The following is a 24,587-nucleotide window of genomic DNA, read 5'->3' on the forward strand; positions in this document are numbered from 1 at the left end:
CACTCGCAGAGCCCTTCGTCGCAAGCGACGGGTTCGAGGACGGTGACCGGTGCTTGTGGTGCCCAAAAGCACCGTTAATGGATCAGGAGGATCCGTAATAACGTGCTTTGGGCGACGTCGACGGTTTACCATTCGATGGTTAGAAAAGAACACACGAACAAAGCGCTTAGTAAATAGTAGTAGTTTAGTAATTAAGATCAGTTGACTTTATTCTTAAAGACAATTGACAAAGAGAAATTGTAACAGCGGTTGGTAAGATTGTCTGAACACCGCCAAGGATAAAAAGAAGCGGTGTATGTACCTTTTTTTTATTGCTTAGATGGGTGGACGAGCTCGCAGCCCACCTGGTGTTAAGCGGTTACTGGAGCCCATGGACACCTACAACGTAAACGCACCACGCACCTATTCCAACGGGCTCAACCAATTGCCAAGCATAGCCCTAGCAAGAGCAGTGTTTCCCTGAATCTATTACCGGATGGGAAACGCGACCCAATGAGAATATCCGACTACCCTACAGTTTTAATCCATTCACTATACGGACCTCTGGTTTATCTAGGACGACGATTCTATTCTCTATTTTGGGGGCCAACTCGCAGGATTGCTGCTCCAGATCGTCCAAGGACGCTCGCCTCGTCAGCCTGAAATCACAACAGGACGAAGTATATTAATGGGTCACGTCCCACGGAGCAGGCGTCCGGGTTGAGACGATGTCTCGTGAAAGACAGGTCTTAATCACATATCGCCTTTTCGCATTAAAAGTGTACAATCTTCAAAAAGTTCGAAATTGACTTAATATGCGTAAATATTTGGTATCACCAGTATTTTTCTCATAAATACTGTCAAAAGAGCGTAGTTCAGTTTTTTTTTTTTAGTTTACCTATGTTTTGACTACTATTAACAAAATTAATACATCATTTTATCTTACTTTAATAATGTAACTGAAAAAAAAGTTGCAAATATGATTAATATTATAATATTACATGTTAAACCTTTAAAACACTCTCCTGTAAAATTATAAGTTTTGAGATGATACAGTTTTAATGCGACAAGACGAAAGTCTACTGAAAAATTCTCAGCAAATGACCACCATTTTACTGAGATTACATTTCATCCCATATCATCTTATCTCATTTCACTCCATATTATCATTTTTCACAAAAATACGAAATTAAATTAAAATAAGACATGGCTTAAAGGTCTTAGGAATCATGTCAGAAAATCCCTTAAAAAAAAAAAAATTACCTGTGATGGCCGCTGTGTGGAGTGGGCTCCACGGCAGCCGACGAAGCTCTTCGAAGAGGAGGCGGCCCGTCTAGCTCGTTTACATCGAGCATCTTTACTAAGCTGTGCCTGTAAGTTAATGACAGCTTAGATAGCGTTACTATAACTACAGTAGACAGTGAATAAATAGTCTCTGACAAATTAGAACACTTTAATCTTCTTAAATTGTCAAGGAGGCCACAAACACAAGCGTCCCGGGCGCCATTAAGCAGGCCGAATGCAGGCAACATTGGAGGAAGCTAGTGCAAAAACTGGACCAAGGTAGTCACGATCCTCAGTAATGAGGAAGCGACAAAGAAGAAGATTCTTCTTAAAATATCTATCAGCATCTGCTACTATGACTTTCAAATTGGTCGCATTAAGGTTTATATTAGCATGTTTATTAATTTGCGTTCTTAAGATTGAAGGTACGGTGATTCCTAAAATAATAACAATAATCCTAATTCGTTTTCGGTTTTAAGACAAGAATTCATGCTTTCGAAACAACGGGGAATCCCCTTCTATTAACTTTTTTTTATTGCCCTTGTAGCCAGACGAGGTGGGCTGTATGCCCACCTGATGGTGAGTGGTTACGATCGTCCATGGACTTCAGCGGAGCCAAGCCGCTGCCCACCGTTAAGTACTCTCCACAACGCCAGTGGCGGGCGGTGCGATGGTAAAAAGGAGATGATGGTATCATCTCAAACAATTCCTCAATTTCAACAAGTATGACATAAGCATATAATTTAGGTTTTAAGAGAGATTACTAGATTATTTACTAGTGGTAGGACCTCTTGTGAGTTCGAACGGGTAGGTACCACCGCCCTGCCTATTTCTGTCGTGAAGCAGTAATGCGTTTCGGTTTGAAGGGTGGGGCAGCCGTTCTAACTTTGCTGAGACCTTAGACTCATGTCTCAAGGTGGGTGGCGCATTTACGTTGTAGATATCTATGGGCTCTAGTAACCACTTAACACCATGTGGGCTGTAAGCTCGTCCACGGATCCAAGCACTAAAAAAAAATACTTTTATAAATTACCTCCGGCTGAGCGTGACCAGCGACTGTCTGTGCTTCGAAGGTTTGGATTTACCGGTGCGCACGTTGATGGCAGCGAAGTGGTTCTGTATCGCCATCCCTATTTCGGGGCACATGTCCTCCGATACCTAGGGCCGGTGATAATTACGAATGATTCATAATAATAAAATAATCGATTTGTTCTACTCGTATAGAGGGACAATCACGAATGATTCGTAATAAAATAATCGATTTGTTCTACTCGTATAGAGGAACAATCACGAATTATTCATAATCAAATAATCGATTTGTTCTACTCGTATAGAGGAACAATCACGAATTATTCAAATAAAATAATCGATTTGTTCTACTAGTATAGAGGGGACAATCACGAATTATTCATAATAAAATAATCGATTTGTTCTACTCGTATAGAGGGGACAATCACGAATTATTCATAATAAAATAATCGATTTGTTCTACTCGTATAGAGGAACAATCACGAATTATTCATAATAAAATAATCGATTTGTTCTACTCGTATAGAGGAACAATCACGAATTATTCAAATAAAATAATCGATTTGTTCTACTAGTATAGAGGGGACAATCACGAATTATTCATAATAAAATAATCGATTTGTTCTACTCGTATAGAGGGGACAATCACGAATTATTCATAATAAAATAATCGATTTGTTCTACTCGTATAGAGGGGACAATCACGAATTATTCATAATAAAATAATCGATTTGTTCTACTCGTATAGAGGAACAATCACGAATTATTCAAATAAAATAATCGATTTGTTCTACTAGTATAGAGGGGACAATCACGAATTATTCATAATAAAATAATCGATTTGTTCTACTCGTATAGAGGAACAATCACGAATTATTCATAATAAAATAATCGATTTGTTCTACTCGTATAGAGGAACAATCACGAATTATTCAAATAAAATAATCGATTTGTTCTACTAGTATAGAGGGGACAATCACGAATTATTCATAATAAAATAATCGATTTGTTCTACTCGTATAGAGGGGACAATCACGAATTATTCATAATAAAATAATCGATTTGTTCTACTCGTATAGAGGGGACAATCACGAATTATTCATAATAAAATAATCGATTTGTTCTACTCGTATAGAGGAACAATCACGAATTATTCAAATAAAATAATCGATTTGTTCTACTAGTATAGAGGGGACAATCACGAATTATTCATAATAAAATAATCGATTTGTTCTACTCGTATAGAGGGGACAATCACGAATTATTCATAATAAAATAATCGATTTGTTCTACTCGTATAGAGGGGACAATTACGAATTATTCATAATAAAATAATCGATTTATTCTACTCGTATAGAGGGGACAATCACGAATGATTCATAATAAAATAATCGATTTGTTCTACTCGTATAGAGGAACAATCACGGATCTTCTCAGTGGGTCGCGTTTCCGATCCGGTGGTAGATTCAGCGAAGTACTGTTATTGCTAGGGCTAGTGTTAGCAAATCCTCTCAGGTTGAGCCCGTGAGCTCACCTACTAATTCGGTGAATCTAGAATAACCCCTCGAGGTTACTCGAATAGGTAGGAAAAAAAAAACGGTCCGCGTGCAAGTTGGTGCACGTGAATGAAGTGAAACTTCTTTTTCGATGTGTAGTATTGTAATTTTCTATATTTTTTATCCTTAAATCAGATTGCTCTTGTAATAGGGAATGCTGTGTATAAGAGATGCGACTTCTTCAACATTTATATTATACATCTTAAATTATAGATAGAAAAATAAATAGATATATTATTTAAATACTTCATTAAAACATTGGACGCTACTCGTTGCTAACGCTCGCGCTGGCCTGTACCAGGTATACTACGCGCATTCACTCTCGCTCTGTCTCTTTCTATCCCCCCTCCCCAGGAGCGTTGAACGTTTAACGCAACCTTGTTGGAAGTCGCGTTAGAAGTTTCACTTTAAAAATCGAATTTGTTTACCAGGAGTACAGGCACGCTTCCAACGTGCTGTTGTCGTTGGAACAAGCGTGCAGCACTCACTCTCGCTCTGTCTCTTTCTAGTATGGGAACGTTTAACGTTTAACGCAACCTTATTGGAAGTCGCATTAGAAGTTTCACTTCAAAAATCAAATTGTTTACCAGGAGTACAGGCACGCTTCCAAAGTGCTGCCGTCGTTGCAACAGGCGTGCGGTACTCATTCTCGCTCTATCTCTTTCTATTCCATGGTAGCGTTAAACGTTTAACGCAACCTTGTTGGAAGTCGTGTTAGAAGTGTCACTTCAAGAAGTAGTGGTGTGTGCAGGGGCAACTCACGAGTAGCTTGCAGGAGGGCAGCATGGTGTAGCCGTCGTTGCCGGCGCGCAGGTACTGCTTGACGGCGAGGCGGTACCGCTGGGCGCGCTGCAGGTACTCATCGCCGACCTTCACCACGTGCTCGGCCACGCGCCGCCCCGGGGGCAGCGACGGGTCGAACGCGAATGACACACCGGCAACCTGCGCCAACAAAGTAATCGGGTTCTTTTTTTTTTAATACGTTTTTATTAGCTTGATGACTCTTATGGTGCATTATCTATATATTAATACGTGAAGCAAAAACGTTGTATCACTTTTTAAGAAAATTGCACGGACGGAAGAGTATGAAATTTTCACTTATAGACACACTTATAGAGAATATAGAGAAGAAGTGCACAATGCTAATATTTTTTTTAAATAATGCATAAAAGATACATTAAATCAATAAAAAAAACATTACACACAGTACATACCATGTATTTGACGCACACACGCATGCATACTATTTATTGTCAAACTTTGTTCTTGACGTCTGTGGTCAAATTGAGAATAGATTAATATTGTATGTACATATGTATGTATGTAACGGAATCTATGAACATGATTTTGACCCCCTTCAAAACGTCGGATTAACTCGAAATTAGGTATACTTATTAAGGACCGATGACAATTGAATATAAAAAAAAAATTGGCCCAATGACAATATAAAATAAAAAATTGAAATAAAAAAAATGAAAAATAAATAATAGTTTTAAAAAAACTAACAAAATACAGAAAATCCAACCAGTTTTTTTTTTTTTTTAATCAATTTGAATTAAAAATAGTGTAAAAAATAATAATTTTATTGTAAAAAAAGCGTGGGGTGCTTTTAAGGATATTATCAAAATAACCCTTCTACTCATATCTGTTCATTAAATATTTATAACAACTACTGATACCATGCACCCCACGCTTTTTGTATTTTTTAGTTGGATTTTCTATAAAAGCGCATTTTGTTAGTTTTTTTAAACTATTATTTTTTATTGCTTAGATGGGTGGACGAGCTCACGGCTATGGCGTTAAGTGGTTACCGGAGCCCATAGACATCTACAACGTAAATGCGCCACCCACCTTGAGATATAAGTTCTAAAGTCTCAGTATAGTTACAACGGCTGCCCCTTCAAACCGAAACGCATTACTGATTCGCGGCAGAAATAGGCAGAGCTGTGGTACCTACCCGCGCGAACTCACAAGAGGTCCTACCACCAGTAAAAGGGTCAACTCCACTTGCCATGCCACTAGTGAAACTATACCGCGTAACAGCAGTGGACGAGAGACCTTAGTAATGCCTGTGCTTCAGATTAGATTTTGATAACGCGACTTCATTCTTTCATCGTGGAAGTCGTTCGTGAATATGGCGTCAAGGACTTATCCAATTAGGGAAATCGGTACTCGCCCGAGGATCTAACAATACAAGCGGTTTGCACTTATCGAGTCACAGAAACTTCAAGTTAATCGTTAATTCTGAAACAAGTTAATCTTTATATATTTATGAGGTAGCGATTTTTGTCAAAACGAACCAAACATCTGTTTGCAAAACCGCAATCTGTTAGAAATGCTTTAAAGATTTCTTCGCTACCTCATAGAACTGCCCTTTATGACAAGAGCTTTTTTTAGTATGTCAACAAGAATATTTAATAAACTACCTATAAACATTTTGAGGACAGTAGATTTACAAGATTTTAAGCGAAAATTGCAAGCATTTTTATTAGATAAGACTTACTATACTATATCAACGATAACATTAGATAATTTAGATGATAAAGTAGAATAGAGTTAAATAATTATAATTTAAGTTGAATATTTCTATGTAGATTATAATTACAGCTAATATTTGTACGCTTTACTGGCAGGACATAGTGGTACATTTATTAATATTAACCTATTAATCTTTGTTAACCTATGACCACAAATAATAATAAAATAAATTGTTTTTTCGAGTCCTTTAACTAGAAAATCGTGCGTAACTTTTACAAACCTGAGGGAATCTTCCCTCCAGACTCGGATATTTGCTGACAGAGTTCTCCAGGACCTGGAGGATGACGTCGCCGCTGGCTTCCACCACCACGAGCGGATCCCGCATCGGTATAATGGTGGATAGGTCGCGTAAAGTGAAGTCGCCAGCTGGATGTACCTGAGATGGGAGGGTGCGGTTACTGTTGGTAGGGCACATCGGTGGTCTGCACGGGTAGTTATCATTATCCTGCCTATTTCTGCTGCAAATCAGTCATGATGTTCCATCCGAAGTGTTCGAACGTGCGTGCACGCAACTGCGTTTTACTATTGAATTGATACTTAGGCTTCATTTCTCAAGGAGGTTCAGTACTCACATAGCATCAGGTGGACCATGAAGTCGTTCACCCATGCAAAAATATTGAAAAGCTTATCGTAATTTAAGCTTGCTTGAGATTATTGTCAAAACAGATATAAGCATCTTGCCATTGCTTGTTGTTGCCCGAGTTTATGATGTCTATGGATCACAGATACATTTTAACGGCAAGGGAGCAGTGATTTATCACTTCAAAATAAACTATTCTGTTTATTGACGAGGAGCTGAAGTCGTCGTGGCCCAAAGGGTAAGACGTCCGGTGCATTCATGTCTAGCGATGCACCGGTGTTCGAATCCCGCAGGCGGGTACCAATTTTTCTAATGAAATACGTATTCAACAAATGTTCACGATTGACTTTCACGGTGAAGGAATAATATCGTGTAATATAAATCAAATCTGCAAAATTATAATTTGTGTCTTTACTGGTGGTAGGACCTCTTGTGAGTCCCACCACCCTGCCTATATCTGCCGTAAAGCAGTAATGCGTTTCGGTTTGAAGGGCGAGGCAGCCGTTGTAACTATACTGAGACCTTAGGACTAATATCTCAAAGATGGGTGGCGCATTTACGTTGTAGATGTCTATGGGCTCCAGTAACCACATAACACCAGGTGGGCTGTGAGCTCGTCCACCCATCTAAGCAATAAATAAAAATTAGCTTTAAGTTGGAGAGGTCGTAGTCAGTCCGGTCTACCTGGCTACTGACCTGGTCGGACCGGAAGGTTCCCGAGTTCAGGACGACGAGGTCGGCCCCGGTGGCCGCCAGCAGCACGTCTGTGACCCAGTTGCCGAGGTTGCACTCCATGCGGCGGATGTACGAGAAACGACCTTCCAACGGTACGCTGAACTTGCCCAATACCTCGTCCATTTTACCTTCGATCATTGCTAAAAGAAAAATACGTCAAATTCAGTTTTGCTTATATGGCTCAACAAGCTGACGGTCCACCAGGGGTAGGTACCACCGCCCTGCCTTTTTCTGCCGTGAAGCAATAATGCGGTTCGTTTTGCATAGTAAAACAACCGTTGTACTATCAAACCAAGACTTAGGTCATGTCTGAAGGTGGGTGGCGGCATTTACGTAGTAGATGTCCATGGGGTCCGGTAGCCTCTTAGCATCAGGATGGACTGTCAGCTCGTCCACAAATCTAAGCAACGAAAAGAAGAAAACACTCACACACTGGTATACATACAAATATAGATTATAACCTAGAAATTTATTCCCCTCCTCACAATTATGGGAAGGAGAGTTGTGGGCATGGTAATGAACTCGAACGCATTAGCGCAAAGAGGCGGCCCTTACCTGAGTACTTCTCCACTTTAGCTTTGAGCACCTCGTCTTCGGGATACGAGCTGGTCACCGGGACTTCGGTTATCTCCACTTTGGGCGCTTCGCCCTTGAACGATATGCTGATTTTGGAGAACTGACGGAAGTCCGTGCCGCTTTTTACTATATACGTGTTATTTATCTGCAATTAAAGTTTTTGTGGGTAGATCGTCTCGTTAAGCATCCAAGTCATATTATTATGATGAGATGGATTAATGAGCTCCCCTCTGTTGCTAAGTTGCCTATAGACAACTTAAATGCTGACGGTCAGTTTGAGATAAAAATCTAAAATATTAATTTTTTAAATAGCTCGCAACAAATCACAGTCATTCGGATCCAATTTAGGATTCCCTGTGTTATGGGTACCAGAGATTGACGAACATACCTATATGCGTTTAAATATATACATATATAAATAATAGAAGTGAATGGAAGAACATAGTCCTGACAAAAGTGCTCAGTAAAGGTCACGACCCTCAGAACTGAGGAATACGACGCACGGAGGAGGAGGAGATATAAATAATAATCACCCAGACAGAGAACAAACAAACATACTCATAACACAATGTTTGCCTGATGCGGGAATCGAACCCACGACCCTCGGCACCAGTCACCATCAGTGCACTATCGAGTCAGTCGAAGTCTCCACGCTATGGTACCACTTCTTCAAGATGCGACAGCACCAGGTAGGCTGGTGGTACCTACCCGTGCCGTTACCACCAGTATTCTTGGTCCTATAAAGCCGTAGACAGCGTTTGGCTGTCTCTAGCGATGTTTTTTTTAATGATTGAGGGATTACTGGTGGCCCGGAGGCCTTTCTAGTTTCACCAGGACAAGTGGGCGAGCAAGGGCTCAGCCCGGAGGTGTGGGATTTGCTAGCAGCTGCCCGAGCGCCTCCAAGGAGATATAACAACTCAAGAGCAACTGCTTCGTGAATGAATCTACTACCGGATCGGAATCGCGACCCGCTGAGAAGGTCCGGCGAGAAACTCAGCGGGCTGATGTTTAGGTTAGAGTCTAGTGATGTCCATGCCTCAAAACCGACGAGTTCAGTGCGCTAACCTCAAGGACCTCGTAGACGTGGTCGTGTCCGCCGAGTATGAGGTCGATGTCCGGACAGCCCTCGGCCAGTTTAATGTCGTTCGGCGTTCTCATGTGTGTCAGAGCTATTACGTACTCACAGCCCTGGAACAAACAATCATTGTACGTTACCTACGCCAATCCACTGAGTTCCTCACCGGATCTCCTCAGCGAATCCGATACGGTGGTAGATTCAGCGAAGCACTGCTCCTGCTGGAGGAGATCTTAGCAAGTCCTCCAAATCTGTTAGATGGGTGGACGAGCTCACAGCCGACCTGGTGTTAAGTGGTTACTGGAGCCCATAGACATCTTCGACGTAAATGCGCCACCCACTTGAGATATAAGTTCTGCCACGGCTGCCCCGCCCTTCAAACCGAAACGCACCACTGCTTCACGGCAGAAATAGGCAGGGTGTTGGCACTTACCCGTGCGGACTCACAAGAGGTTGTACCACCAGTAAAAAGAGTTCCGTGAGTCAGTGAAGCCAGAATAGCTCCTTGAGGCTATTGGCAGAAAGGTGACCAAAAAAAACTACACTACAAGATTTCGGTTCTCGCAGACTCAGTTCTATATATTTATATTTTTGTCTCTTTACACTCATCGAGTCCCTAGGTGTTCTAACTGAATCTACGCTTGTTAAAATAAAAGACAGGAGTTACCTCTTGTTTCAGCTGCGAAGCCAGTTTCGATCCAGCCTGGAGGAAGTCTATGAAAGTCACCTCTTCGGGGTTGATGGTGGCCAGGGTTTCGAGCCATTCCTGTGGTAGACACAATGCTCACAAACATACATTTTTTTTATTGCTTAGTTGGGTGGACGAGCTCACAGCCTACCTAGTGTTAAGTGGTTACTGGAGCCCATAGACATCTACAACGTAAATGCGCCACCCACCTTGAGATATAAGTTCTAAGGTCTCAGTATAGTTACAACTACAGCATTCATCATTTAGCTCCTGTTTATACAAGGTAGTGCTCTGTAGCAAATTTCAAGATACTCTTTTTTTTATTGCTGTATAGGCAGATGAGCACACGGCCCAGCTGATGGTGAGTGGTTACGGTCATGGACGTCAGCAATGCCAGGGGCAGAGCCAAGCCGCTGCCTACCGTTACTTGAATCTCGAATTTATAGAGTAACAAAAAGCTTTAGTTTGTAGTAGTATTGTGGTCAATATTTTTTTAATAATGAAAGCAATGTAATATAAATATTTAGATGAAACGTGGGGTCAATGACCTATATGAGAAGTTAAGATTTCGGATTGAATTTTTTTTATGTCGGTGAGCTCACACACGAGATGATATTTAGTGGGTACGAGCTCACAGATATCACAGCCTGAAAGTCGTCACCCATCTTGAGAAAGAAGAGCGAATTCTCCAATTACTATTATTACTTTCAATTTAAATTCTTTAGAGCACTATATATGTGACATACCGTATGGTAAATGGAACCCTAAAAACTGAACGGATCATATTGGTCCAATTGTGGCAACTACCCTACCTAAGCTGATAGCCTTGAGAGGCTATTTCAGCGTAACCTTAACTAGTAGGTGAGCTCGTGGGGCTCAAACCTGACGACGTTGCTAATACGAACCCTAGCAAGAGCCGTGCTTCGCAGAATCTACCACCGGATCGGAAACGCGACCCACTGAGATGATCCGGCGAGAAACTCAGTGGGCTGTGTCTGAGGGTTAATTTACTCGTCGAGCCCTTCGTCGCAAGCGACGGGTTCGACAAGAACGGTGACCGGTGCTTGAGGTACCTAAAAGGACCGTTAGTGGATTGGGAGGATCCGAAATGACGTGTTTGGGGCGACGTCGACTGCTTTCCATTCTTTCCGCAGGATCGGGAATGACTATCCTCAAAGAACTCATCACGCTTACCTGTTCCACGAGACCTATGAGGCCGATCTTGTGTCCGTTAGCGATGTAAGGGTGAGTTATTCGTCCATCACCAAGAGGTCTACCAGTCTCGTTGTCAATTACGTTGGACATTAACCATGGGAACTTGCATTGGGCTACTAAGCCCGACAGGACTTCTAGACCGAAATCTGGTAACACAAATGGTTTAAATCAGTATTTTAAACTTGACGAATAAACAGTGGTAGTTTAGTGCCGCTTTAACTTTGATATGTTCATGATTTTGACTCGAGAACTCGTTCTAACCAATTTCCGTTAATATTTAGCACTACACTTTCCTGCCCGTTCGATCTTCCTCTGGATCTCCGACTAATGGAGAATGGCAGTTCCCTATGTAGTCTGTGGCGTCCATGTCCTACTCCTCTGTGTTGTGCACCTTCAGATACCTTATGATAACAAACACCAGGCTTCACAGTAACTTGGTGCGTCTGCTGTAAAATGACTTACCGAAGTCATGGTTCCCGAACACGGCACATTGCGTTCCTATTTCGTTCAATACAGGCACCATTTGTTCCCCTTTCGTGAACGTGCTCACTGCGGATGAAAACGTCCATCAATATACCATTCGCTCGAAATAATTGGTATTCATTTACCACCATTATTACTTTTTGTCTTGATTCACAAATTAAGTATCATCAAAACTGTAAAATAAAGTGATTTGGAAGCCTAAATAGACGAGATATAAATAGAAACCAAACAGGGTCTTTATAACCATGTGTCTACAAAACACACCTATGCATTTATTCCCTTTGAAATATGGACTGGATATAATTATGGCAGTATCAAAAAATATGAGTGCGAAAACTCTTGAGCCTATAGCTGCCTCAACCTGACTGTTGCATATTAACAGATAATGCAAGGTCATCTATGTATAATAATATTCTATAGAAATTTCGTATTCCCCTGTTTCAAATCCGAAACTAATTTTATTGTAATTTTTAAATAAGAAAGCATATGGCTATTATGTGGCTTTAAAGGATTGACAATTATTTTAATAATGAATTTTAAGCCGATTTTTTCTCTATACGAAATAAATAGGAGGATACGTTCGTTTCAATGCAAATCCAGTTTTTACTTAAACAAAATATTTTTGAATACACTTACACATGCTGGGCGAGAAAACATCCCCGCTGAATAACACCAGAGGATTCAAATGTTGCAACGCTTTGACAGCAGTACTGAATCTCAGTGCACCCCCCACTGGTTCCGTGGCTGGAATGAAGCGATTAATATTTGTTTCACAGCTGTCTTAGTCACATTCGGGGTCGTAGAAGCGTCGAGAATGGTGAAACGAGTCAACGAACGCTAGATGGAACAATGGAAGTTACTTAACCAACAGAAAAGGGATTCGCTTCATAAATTGAGCGTTATAAAAAAAAAACATACGCTCTAAATTGAGAAACTCCTCGTTGAAGTCGGTTTAAAATAACAAGGATAATTTTTGAACAATGTATTTAATTTATACTGAAGTAGTCCTTAGTATATTTGAGTTTTTCCCTGTACAAAGCCTTTTTGTTAGATGCATATCAGTTGTTTCTTGTTTGATTATCAAGATGGATGCAATTCTTGTGCGTGCCTTTGGACACGTACAGGGAAAAGCCTGTGTAGCGCCTGTGTGCAGTCCCCTTAGCACCCTCTAGTAAGAGTACGATCAAAATGAAATAGGTACATAACGGGCGTATTAAGTGCAGAGTCCGGCGCCCCCTAAAACCGCCACAACCACACCCTGCACTATGGATAAAGCCACTTCTACCTACAGTGTTAAGGCCAGAACTGCTTTCTCCGTTCAACAGATGTGTCAGTTCTGTAACTATGTGGCAAGATCCGTTGTCTCCTTTTGACAATCTCACAGTTCACCGCACGGTGCCTATATCATGCCTATTCTCTGGAGACAACCGTATACAGCATATTTCTAGAGATGATTTTCGTCACGTATCATCCGAATCTAGAATAAGTACCTTTCAGCGGTGTTGCTACCACGCTATGTCCTTCTATAGGAATGTACCCTAAGATACCAATAAGAGTTCTTATTGGTTATACAACAGCTCATCTGTTTATGTCTGTTCTGTGATTGATGTGTGAGCGGCTGTGGTTCTTTGGTTACTAAAGTCTAGATTGGACTAAGCTACCTTTGATGATGATGATGATAATACAAGAATTTTGAATCTTAACAGCGGTAGGCAGCGGCTTGGCTCTGCCCCTGGCATTGCTGAAGGCCATGGGCGACGGTAACCACTCACCACCAGGTGGGCCGTATGCTCGTCTACCTACAAGGGCAATAAAAAAAAAATACTCGCGTTTCAACAAAAAAAAAAGTCAACTGGTCCAAAAAAACACATGAGTTGCCTAGCTAATGTACACGTCGCTAATTACATATTCACTACGACAGCTACGTCTAATTAAGGAATGTCAATTACCTTGACGTAACGCGCTTAACTACAATATATACCTTTTTACATACAAACATATACGAGTATATATATATTAACAGGTGAAGCAAAAACTTTTTATCCCTTTTTACGAAAATTGCGCGGACGGAGGAGTATGAAATTTTCCACACTTATACAGAATATAGAGAAGAAGTGCACAATGCTAATATTTTTTTTAAATAATGCATTTAAGATACATTAAATCAATAAAGAAAACATTACACACACTACATACCGTGTAGTTGACACACACACGCATGCATACTATTTATTGTCAAACTTTTGTTCTTGACGTCTGTGGTCAAATTGGGAATAGATTAAATATTGTTTGTCTTTATTAATATTTTTTCATAGAGTAGCCTTGGCGAAATTTGTGATTATAGAAGTATAAAATACAATCAATAATAGGGTACAAACTTCCAATTAATTATAGTCGACTACTGCGGGACCTCTAGTATAATCAAAACTACTATTACGGTTTAATGTCGCGTTTGAATATTGGGGACACGAGCATATGAGAACATTATTGAAATGGCTATAAATACCACCTTAGTCGGTCGTGCAGTATATTTGAAAAGTATGAAAAGTAAAAAGCGCAAAATTGGACCGTAAAAGTACTTCAAATTAGGTCTACTTTTCTCGTAGACCGAAGAAAATATGTATATATAAAATTAATTTTATTTCTTTCATACATAAAAATAAATTTCTCTATTATCTACTGTTTTCTACCTCATTTTGTTTAATAATAGTCAAATGAATTCACATCCCACTTGGCCTTCAGCAGTTATCGAAAATAATAGAAACCACAACGTGGATTCCGCAGCCAGTTTTGGGACATAAAATTAAGAGTCTCAATTAAATTAGTTCAGTTGTCCTCCTGAACGTAAGCTATTATGGCTTTGTGGAATTGACAGGCATGATCGTGGTCTATGCCGGATCGCGCGCGAGCTATCTTACCAGCTGGAGATTCCCCTATTGGACTTCATTGTCATCAAATTGACCCACAGCGTCAGTTTAGGGCATTTTTGGAAATCTTTTCAGATAAATCAAATAAGTTAAAAATAATTTTTTTCAAATAAATTTACTGGTGGTAGGACATCTTGTGAGTCCGCGTGGGTAGGTACCACCGCCCTGCCTATTTCGGCCGTGAAGCAGTAATGCGTTTCGATTTGAAGGGCGGGGCAGCCGTTGTAACTATACTGAGATCTTAGAACTTATATCTCAAGGTGGGTGGCGTATTTACGTTGTAGATGTCCATGGGCTCCAGTAACCACTTAGCACCATGTGGGCTGTGAGCTCGTCCACCAATGTAAGCAATAAATAAATAAAAAATTAATAAATTTATCTTTAAATTAAAGAAATCTTACGAGCAATACAAATAATTTGTAATCACGCAACGCTTCGGAGCTGGATCTGTTCTAACAACAGAACATGTCAATACTTGTTTATTTTTTTGTTTCCTCAATAGGCAAACTAGTTTCCATCGCCCACATAGGTAACGCGAGGACAGAGCTGCGCCAATGTCTACCGTGACTCTCATAAGCCTTTTTGGAACATTCTATGTGATGAATACGAAGCCACATCAGTGTGCTTAGTGCGAGTTCATTAACTTCACGTTCGCGTAAAAGTTAACTCAGATTTGTATGGAGTTGGAACAGAGCCACTAGCGGCAAACGTAGGGAGACTGTTCCACTCCATACAAATCTGAGTTAACTTTTACGCGGTCGAGAAGTTAAAAAACTCGCACTAAGCACACTGATGTGAGTTCGTAGTAACTGGCGAAATAGATAATTTACTAGACATAGTACTAGAAGCATGTGTTTACAGGGAAAGCTGGTCAATTCCACTCCTGTACTGAGGTTTGTAAAGGAGATGCAGTTATTGGCTTGTGCAAATGAGGAATCATGATTTTCTTTTTTCTTTTTTTATTGCCCTTGTAGGCAGACGAGTATACGGTATATAAAAACGAGTATATAAAAAAAAATACGGCCCACTTAATGGTGAGTGGTTACTGTCGCCCATGGACTTCAGCAATGCCAGGGGCAGAATCAAGCCACTGCCTACCGCTTAATACTCTCCACAAGCCTCGTTTGAAGAAGGACATGTCATAGAGCTCGGGAAACACCGTAGAGGGGAGCTCATTCCATAGCCCGATGGTGCGTGGCAAAAAATACCTCTGGAAACGCACTGTCGATGAACGCAGCGGTTCCAGATAATATGGATGAACTCTGCTCCGATGGCGGGAGGTGCGATGATAAAAAGGAGATGAAGGGATCATCTCAAACAATTCCTCAGAGCACTCCCCATGGAACATACGGTACAAAATACAGAGGGAACCGAAGTCCCTCCGCAGACCCAGATGTTCCAAACGAAGTTTTCTCAGTTGTTCGTGTTATAAAATCCGACACCTGGGTCTAAAATCGAACGGCATCCACCGGGATATCAGTTTCCCATCTCAACATACGCATTATTTTTTGTGCGTTAATAAAAACACTTACTCGTCGTCGGTTCAATGTTGTAAACATCGTTGAAGTGTATGATGATGACCTCATCGCCCATCCCTCGTCCCGCGAGCTGGTTCACTGCACGCCTTCCGACTTGACGCACTTCGAGTGAAGCCTGAAATTTTACTTCATATGTTACCGTGACGTATTTGGAATGGATGATAGGCAGTTTTAGCTTATAGCTTTGGAAGCTATTCGTTTGCCGTTGGGGGTGCATAGTGTGCAACTTATCGTAGAAATGCTTTGCCGGGGACCCCTCAAAGCTTTCATTGTATCACAAAGATCATGCATTTTATGCTAAAGATTGTCTACATGTAGTGGCTTGAAGGACTTGGGCGTCGCCTGGGACCAGCCCATAGACATGCTATACATATACTTGACTTCTTAAGAATGTATTAATGAAACTTCTGGGATTAATTGTGGTAACATTACGACAATTGGGGGTCGTGTGCACTTTTGATGACAGTAAAATAGCGTGGTAGCGAATTTATCTGATACAGAACCTGGAATGTGGGTGACGGAACTCCTCGTAAAACCAATCGAGTTTGAGCTCATTAGACTTGCTAATCGAGTAGCATTCGCAAAGTGAGCTTTTGAATAATAATAATTTCACTCGCCGCCTTCCATGGGCTTCTATGTCAATGACAGAAACATGACATTACCGATCACGGCAGAATCGTTTATAAGTTTTCAGACGAAACAACCACGGACTTTAAGCTTGACTTTTAATAAAACTTAGTAAACGCACATCACTTATCTGCTTTTGTAAAGCTAATATAGACATCCTTCGAGCGTACAGCATACCTCTCTACGTGTTTTGAGCGTATGATGCGACAATCATATAACCACAAGGTCTGACGGTCGGTCCCCCGACACGAAACGAAGGTCACGCCAATTTATCTCTTGCTGGGGGGGCCACGTGTAGCTATTTTATATCCAATTTACATATAATTAAAGAATGTTTTGTTGTGAGCCAAAAACGTGCAGTAAGTAAAAAACTAGCTACCAATGTGCCTGCTTTACATCTATAGTGGACATATCCTCATGGGATTTCATAACCTAACCTTTCACTAATTTCTAATTTAAAAAGATCTATGGGTTTACTAATTTATTGTTAAAAATAGATGCGATGGCGACTCTATTGGCTTTGTCCAGTGCTTCGTTGTATTTCTGGGTGTGTATAGTTTTAAAGAATTGGTACAATCATACGTGCATGTGCCGATCTTCTTCGGCCGAATCACGGCCACGTTAGTTTCAAATCATCAAGATCACGCAAAGCACGCGAAGTCTTAGTGTACTATACTGTTCACAATCTGTGTCTGTGGCAAATTATAAAATACGGCGTTGGGTAGCGCTTCAAAATACTGTAAGAGACCTTTATAAGTGGCTACAAATTTGCTGAGCATCTAAGCTGAGTAGGAGCAATTGCTGTTAGGTTGTTTTTGTGATCAATTTAAGAGTTAGCTTTGCTAAACTAGTTATTTTGACGCGACAACGTCTTATAATTCGATGGAGCCGGCTGCACGCACGAAAAAACATGACTCATGCGGCGTCACCTCGCTCTGAGGCGTTCCATTTAAGGCTTGAAGTGCAAGCGAGAGCACGCAACGAGCGACAAAGAGGCACAATCGGCCTCCGCGTTCGGCAGCGTTCGATATCTGTCCCTCTCTTACTTGAGTGAGCGATGCATCCGCGTGGACAGCTGCTATACAATAATACATTTACATGTTTTCGTCAAGTATGAAGTTCAGTGAAAAGTGAATGTGAAGTCAATTGTTTATAGCAACGATAATTGCGATAATTGAAAAATGAAACCATTCCATCAGTATTTTCTTATGACGTTGTCACGTTCAAGTATCGTCAGTAAACCGACTTTACAGACAACCGATTTTTTTTCTTTCCAAATATGGTCAGATGTTGTGAGTGAGCATCAAACGGTTGCCGGAGCTCATAGGCATGAGATTTCTTTCATTGCGATACTAGGCAGAACGAGCATACCGCTGTCCTGATGGTGAATGAGGGGCACAGCCAATCCCTTAGCTACAGATTTCAAGACGCTCATGCTTATCGTAAGTACTTTAAAGCCTGAATCTTGACAGCATTGAAGTAACAACCGTCCCACCCTTCAAATTGGAACGTATAACTAACTAACTAAGACAGAAATAGCGAAATTCCCGGCATACCATATGACCAGTTTCCAGATTAAGGTTGTCCTCATTCACGCTGTCCCTATTATTAGCCAACAATATTTTTAATATGGTCGGGGTCGACCAGCGAACAACTTTAGCTCAGAATTACGTTATTAACAATGTCAATTTTGATTACATTCTGAAGAACTGTAAGCCCAAATCCGTTGTCATAGGACGTTGGACCACGAGCGCGTTGCATGGTTTTATAATTCTGCGGCTTCAAACATAGGTTCTGATATAGATTCTGTTTTATTTAAAACAAATGAATTAATCTCTAAAAATAACAGGTCATCGTACTTGCGAAAAAGTATAGTCTGCCAAGTATTTCAGACGTTTTTTTTTCTGTTTTTCGATTTATACATTTCGTTTTTTTCACGCTTCAGTTATCACAGCGTACCACAAATTGTGTTTATATAATATATTCGTCGAATAACTGTTTACGTAGATTCAATGAGAATTTTTTTTTTTATTGCTGATGGGTGGACGAGCTCACAGCTCACCTGGTGTTAAGTGGTTACTGGAGCCCATAGTCAACCACAACGTAAATGCGCCACCCACCTTGAGATATAAGTTCTAAGGTCTCAAGTAAGTTACAACGGCTGCCCCGCCCTTCAAACCGAAACGCATTACTGCTTCACGGCAGAAATAGGCAGGGTTGTGGTACCCACCCGCGCGGACTCACAACAGGTCCTACCACCAGTAATGGGTTTCTTGCAAAAGTATTCGCACATACGGTGCGATAACGTCACTTATGCAAATTATGTAATTTTTCAGGAGAAAGACATAATTCTTATATAGTTCTGATAGGCTATAGAAATAAAATGATAATATTTAAACCACAACTTAAAACTTCATCAGTAAAAGCAAACATATCTCTCGTCTCACTAATAGGTAACTATTAAAAAATGTATTTTCTCATATTCGGTTCAATATTACAATAATTGCATAAGTTACTTTATGGCACCGTAAGTGCGGTATATTGTGCATATTTTGTGGGTTTAAGACTGGCCATAGGACGAATTGTATGAGTCTGCACAGCTCGGTATCAAGATTCTGCCTATTTCTTTTTTAAAGAATGGAAACACCCATTAATTGTAGGGGCATAATTGTTTAAATGTTGAATCAAGTATATTAGAAACTTCAACTCCCTAATATCTCTAAAATTAGAATGTACGATTGGCCTAAACTATAGATATAGCTAAATGGCGTAACTATAGTAGAACTATTTTGTCCGTGCAGTTTGGGTCATAAAAAATCGGAGCGGTGAAGCGAGTATTTCGCTCTCTCTTCCGCTCACGAGCCTTATGGACGGGCATAGGGATGCGCATTATTGTTGTCGATAAGCGTTATCGATAGTGTATTTAGTTTTGTAATTTTGTGGGTTAGTGATAAAAATGAAAGAAAGAATCACTAATCAAACACTTACACCACATATCGACGCAGCAAGTTAACGAGAACGGCAGAAATTAACACTTTGTAACTTTTCGGGATTTATTCTTATTTCAGTGAAAAATTTTAACATATTATTGATACCACACGTGCAAATATTATTTTGAATAAATTCTGCCGTTTTGATACAAAACAAAGGAGCAGCCATTGTGTCACTAAAGAAATTCAGAGAACGAATGCATAAAAACACATTACTCTTCGACATAATGTACTATAATTTGCAGGTAAGTACAAATGACTCTTAACATAACAATGTCTCACCACCCTTCGTATACCACCCCGCCGCCGTGTACTTGCCTTCGATGACTCATTTGTCGTTATCGATAATGGCGTTGCGCCCGCGCAACATGTTCACCGCCCTAGTCGGGCTATGTTTTATGACCCAAACTGCACGGACAAAATAATTCTACTATAGTATACAATATATTTTCTGTTAGAAGTTTTAAAGTATCGTTATCCTAGTAAATATTCGGTAACACATTGCATACATGGCGTTGCGAGGGACATAGCCAGGCCATTGTTAAAGACCTCTCTCAAGACCCAAACTACCAGTCTCTTTGTAGATCCATTGGTACCCGACTTTACGAACCTGCAAACACACTGCTGTATTTATTCTAGTAGGTATACACAGTACTTAGCAGGAATTTAATTTAATTTGATCTGCTCCATACAAAAAAATCACAAAACACATTTTTCTGCCCAAACTATAAATCTTTGTAATTTTTGCCCAAATCAATAATTATTATGATTAACGAGCTCTATCTATCCACATATAGAAAAATGTTAAAATACAAAGTTGGTCCACAAGTCACTAAAATCATAGTTTCGTCCCACTGTGCGTCGTCCAGGTCATGTCATTCATTATGATAAAAAATATTATTTGTGTTAACACAGATTACAAATCACCCTTCAACAAAATAAAAATAAAAATCGTATTTAAGATATTCGTATGATATCTATATAAATTATAATAATAATAACATGATTTATATCTATTTAATCTAGAATTCAAGAAGCAGTCGTCTCAAAACCGTATGTGGTCCCAGACTCTATGGTCTACTTTGCTATCGACCGTCTTAACTAAGATAGACCTTTGAAAATTATCCAGAGTAATTTTCCTCAACTCAAACGTCAGCAACAGTAGAAACATAGACGGCTAATTCAACATTTTTCCTTAATTTTTTAATAATTTAAGACTAACTTGTTAACATTCCCACAGTGAATGGAGTTCTTATAGAAACGTTATTTTTATGTTATAAGAGTTATGACCTTGTTGGAGTATGTTCGCTAAAAAACTTCCCTGATGCCTACTGTTTGTTGGCCTGTTCATGTTTTCTGTAGTTATATATGAATAAAGTCTTGGGGAGCTTTAAGGATATAATGACGATGACATAGTCAAACTACTCGTGCATGTGTAATGATACAACAATGTGTATAGTAGAATGTCGTGCATTATTTAACAGTAACAATAATGTGAAAATTTATAGCTTTTTTTAATAATTTAGTATTTTAGATGCCCTTTGTAAGAAATCTTTTTTTTTCTATGCTGATAGCCTTGAGAAGCTATATCAGCGTTATCATAGCGTGTAGGTGAGCTCTTGGGGCTCAAACCTGAGGTGTTGCTAACAGGTGACCGGGAGGAATCAATGAGCACTCACGATCCACCACTTATTAGATGGTTACCATAGCTCATAGAGTACAAAGCATGAATGCTGTCTGCGGAGTTGGAAATGCAAAGTAGAACTCACAATGGCTGATAATAACACCAGTTATTTTGTTCACAAAAAAAATATTTTCTACAAAGTTTACTAATGATTTCATTGATACTTGCATACGCATGGACAGAAATGGTGACCATGGAATACTAAAAAGTACAGAATACAATTCCAAACAAAATTAACACAACCATGTTTACACATATGGAGAAAAACTTGTCATGTCTAAATCAGTGTATATACAATAAATCAGATAATTAAATTATGTGCTACTAAATAATATACTGACACAGTAAGCTTCAATGAAACAATATTTGTGGTTCTTTAAAAATATATTCATAAATTATCTACAACATCAATCTAAGAATGTTTCTGTATTGAGAATCGATATTTAAAATTATATGACCTAACCACTTAGCTCGGAGAAGTTGTGCGGGTGCCACAGATAAGGTTACATATGAGATCTATGTGCCTTAGCAGTAGTAGTAGATTGAATTTGTAATAATATCATTGAGTAATGCAGAATTTAAAAATTGAATAACATGAATATTTTTTAAATTCATAAATACTGCTTTGTTATTTACTATTTTATGTTTAATTTAAGTGCCGGGTTTTGTTTATTTATGATTAATTCTCAAAGTTATAGTTGTAATGTATTGATTTATGATTCTCAATAAAGAAACAACATCAAGAATAAACCAAGCCATTCCCAACATCATAGCCAAGACTAAACAACAATTATAGAGTTTTAAATCAAAACTGTGCCTGTTTTAGCCATCCCACTACTGATCGGACACCATCGGTAACTTCGCCTGGTACGTCGATGCTGGTTGACTCAATCAGAGAGCCCCAGCGAGAACGCAGTGCTGCTTGAGCGGCAAATTGTGCCATCGGTCTGGTAGACCGAGCTAAAAACATGGTTAAGTCAACAGTGTCACATCACTTTTCTTGGCATATTTTTCTTTAGCTTCACTTTTTCACTTTTTTAGTGTTTTATACATTGATATAATTTTAAATAGCATAAAATATCACTTTGCTTAAAAACTTTCATGATTATAAAAATCCAATTGAAATAAACATCCAATGTTCTTGTACATTAGATATTTTTTTCGTATCTATATTACGAAACATCGCACAGAAGTCAAGGTTTCAGACCCCAAAATAAAATTGTTATTTCTTTACAGCAATAATCAATGTACACATCACATTCAAAAACAAATACACTCCAAAAACTCTGCAGACAAATTTTTTGCAAGTATTTAGCATATGATATGATATGTTAATGAATTGTAGGCACTGAAAACTTACCTAATAATTTTTTGAAGTATTTAAAATGAGTAGCACTGTTTTTTTCACCGGAACTTAGTTTCAAGATACCCTAGATTTTTAATTAAATTTGTAGGATGTTTCGGCTCGTGTTTTTAATTTATAATTTATCGAATCATCAAAGAAGTTTCGTGGTGAAGGAAATTCTGAATGTATTGTAATTTGAAACTTGAATGAATCGAATTGTCATTAATCTGTAACTTTTTGAAGCTGTCACCTGCGATCGATGTCAAAAGTTGTTCCTATTGACGCAGAATTTAGTACTTAATAAATTACTTTGAAATAAGGATATATAGATTTAGTAAATTAAAAATGTTGATAGTATGAAAAATGAAAAACTTATTTACTCTAAGGTAACATCTTTACACGAATAATCACTTTCTGTATCGTACCAGTCAATTAGTTTCTTGTTATGCCACATAAAAGTTCCAGTTAACTTTGGCGAGGCTTCGAAAATTAGATATAGGATAGCTTTGATTGACTCTTCAGCGCTTTCCATATCTAAAGCCAACAATCTAGGATAAACAGCATTAACGCAAATATTTCTACTTTTATATTTATTCTGCCACACAAACGTTAGGGCAGTCCGAGCAACCATTGAGATTTTATATTCCGCAATTTTTCCGTCATCACTGAACCATTTTTTATCGAACTTTCCATTTTCTAAGCTTCGTAAATACTCCTCTACAAACAAATTATCAATTTGTTCTACCGTTAAATCTGGAGCCGTAAGGGTTTTGATCCATTTGTCATTCTTTATGTTCGAAAGATGACCATATGCATTTGTGACATTGATGACTCTACCGCTATCTTTTAGTAGAGGAAACAAATACTGCTCTACAATTAACAAACTTTTGTACTTCGAGTCAATAACATTTTTAGCTTCTTCGTAAGTTGGAAAATCTTCACATTGTTTTAAGTCCTCCGTATTATTTATTAATATATCAAAGCTGCCATGGTTCATTTGAATTGTATCTGCAATCTTTTTCAGAGCGGGCTTGTCAGTGATTTGTGCGAGGAGGAATTTTGGATACAAACCAATGTTGTTAAAATTTTCTGTAGCTTTTAACCCTTCTTCTTCATCCGAGGCGGTGAAATAAACAGTGCCATTTAATTTTTCACTTAAAGCTTTAACAATAGCAAGACCCAAAATATTAGTCCCGTTAATAATAATAGCTACTTTTTGAGACATTGTCTAGATTCCAAATGCCACTGCTTTGAAAACACAACGTGAAATAAAATAAGTATTATCACTGCACATAATAATATTTACAGTTGTTTGTTTCCGATAAAAAAAATAACAGCGTGTTTATTATTTGGGTTCTGTTTTGAATTATGGATATTACTTAAATTCGTGATTTATTATTTCTTAAAAGGGAATACAAAACTTAACATATATATATGTCGCATCCGGACATGACAGCGAAATGAAAACGCGCCATCTAGTGGGCGAGAGTCGCAACTACGCGTCAAACGACGGTTCGGTTCGGGTGGTGTGCTTCGGCAGAGCTTAGATGTCATCGCTCGAGTGGAAACGAAATACATTCGTTGTCTGCCTTGGGAAGAGTGAAGACGTCTCGGTACTAGCATCGTTTCATGCCGCGCAATCACTTTGCATGCTTACACAAGTTCGCCCACTATGTCAAAAAAAGGAGACTTTTTTGTAGAAATTTGAGCGTACATTTACTTGTCACCAACGATGAGT

At 39.2% G+C, this 24,587-nt stretch overlaps 2 protein-coding genes across 3 annotated transcripts in view; both read right to left on the minus strand.

Moving 5' to 3' along the window:
- LOC101741806 (protein 5NUC) overlaps positions 1 to 22,855 on the minus strand; it is a 34,515-nt gene extending 11,660 nt beyond the window's left edge. Inside the window, exons 1-14 of one of the 2 annotated variants that reach the window (XM_021347965.3) lie at positions 22,322 to 22,855; positions 16,198 to 16,318; positions 12,375 to 12,482; positions 11,718 to 11,804; positions 11,235 to 11,401; positions 10,020 to 10,118; positions 9,343 to 9,465; positions 8,257 to 8,422; positions 7,663 to 7,841; positions 6,607 to 6,762; positions 4,611 to 4,790; positions 2,297 to 2,421; positions 1,243 to 1,350; positions 542 to 638 (exon numbers count right to left, since the gene is read on the minus strand). In XM_021347965.3, the coding sequence (XP_021203640.1) occupies positions 542 to 638; positions 1,243 to 1,350; positions 2,297 to 2,421; positions 4,611 to 4,790; positions 6,607 to 6,762; positions 7,663 to 7,841; positions 8,257 to 8,422; positions 9,343 to 9,465; positions 10,020 to 10,118; positions 11,235 to 11,401; positions 11,718 to 11,804; positions 12,375 to 12,482; positions 16,198 to 16,318; positions 22,322 to 22,474 (1,869 nt within the window). In that variant the 5' untranslated portion in view covers positions 22,475 to 22,855. The remainder of the gene's footprint in view (positions 1 to 541; positions 639 to 1,242; positions 1,351 to 2,296; positions 2,422 to 4,610; positions 4,791 to 6,606; positions 6,763 to 7,662; positions 7,842 to 8,256; positions 8,423 to 9,342; positions 9,466 to 10,019; positions 10,119 to 11,234; positions 11,402 to 11,717; positions 11,805 to 12,374; positions 12,483 to 16,197; positions 16,319 to 22,321) is intronic. The other variant, XM_062674431.1, reaches the window with a different exon arrangement.
- On the minus strand, positions 21,870 to 24,423 carry LOC101741955 (carbonyl reductase [NADPH] 3). The gene is made up of 2 exons (XM_062674448.1): positions 22,865 to 24,423; positions 21,870 to 22,464 (listed from the first exon to the last, which is right to left on the minus strand). Exon 1 carries the CDS (start codon positions 24,072 to 24,074, stop codon positions 23,226 to 23,228), a length of 849 nt encoding a protein of 282 aa, XP_062530432.1. The 5' UTR covers positions 24,075 to 24,423; the 3' UTR covers positions 21,870 to 22,464; positions 22,865 to 23,225.
- Between the last annotated feature and the right edge of the window lie 164 nt (positions 24,424 to 24,587).

The sequence above is a fragment of the Bombyx mori genome, chromosome 20 (genome assembly GCF_030269925.1).
Source record: "Bombyx mori chromosome 20, ASM3026992v2".
In the NCBI taxonomy this organism is placed as follows: Eukaryota; Metazoa; Arthropoda; class Insecta; order Lepidoptera; family Bombycidae; genus Bombyx; species Bombyx mori.

What these genes read in the sequence shown, in the direction of transcription:
- LOC101741955 (XM_062674448.1), bottom strand. Translation starts at nt 24,074, where the DNA reads ATGTCTCAAAAAGTAGCTATTATTATTAACGGGACTAATATTTTGGGT.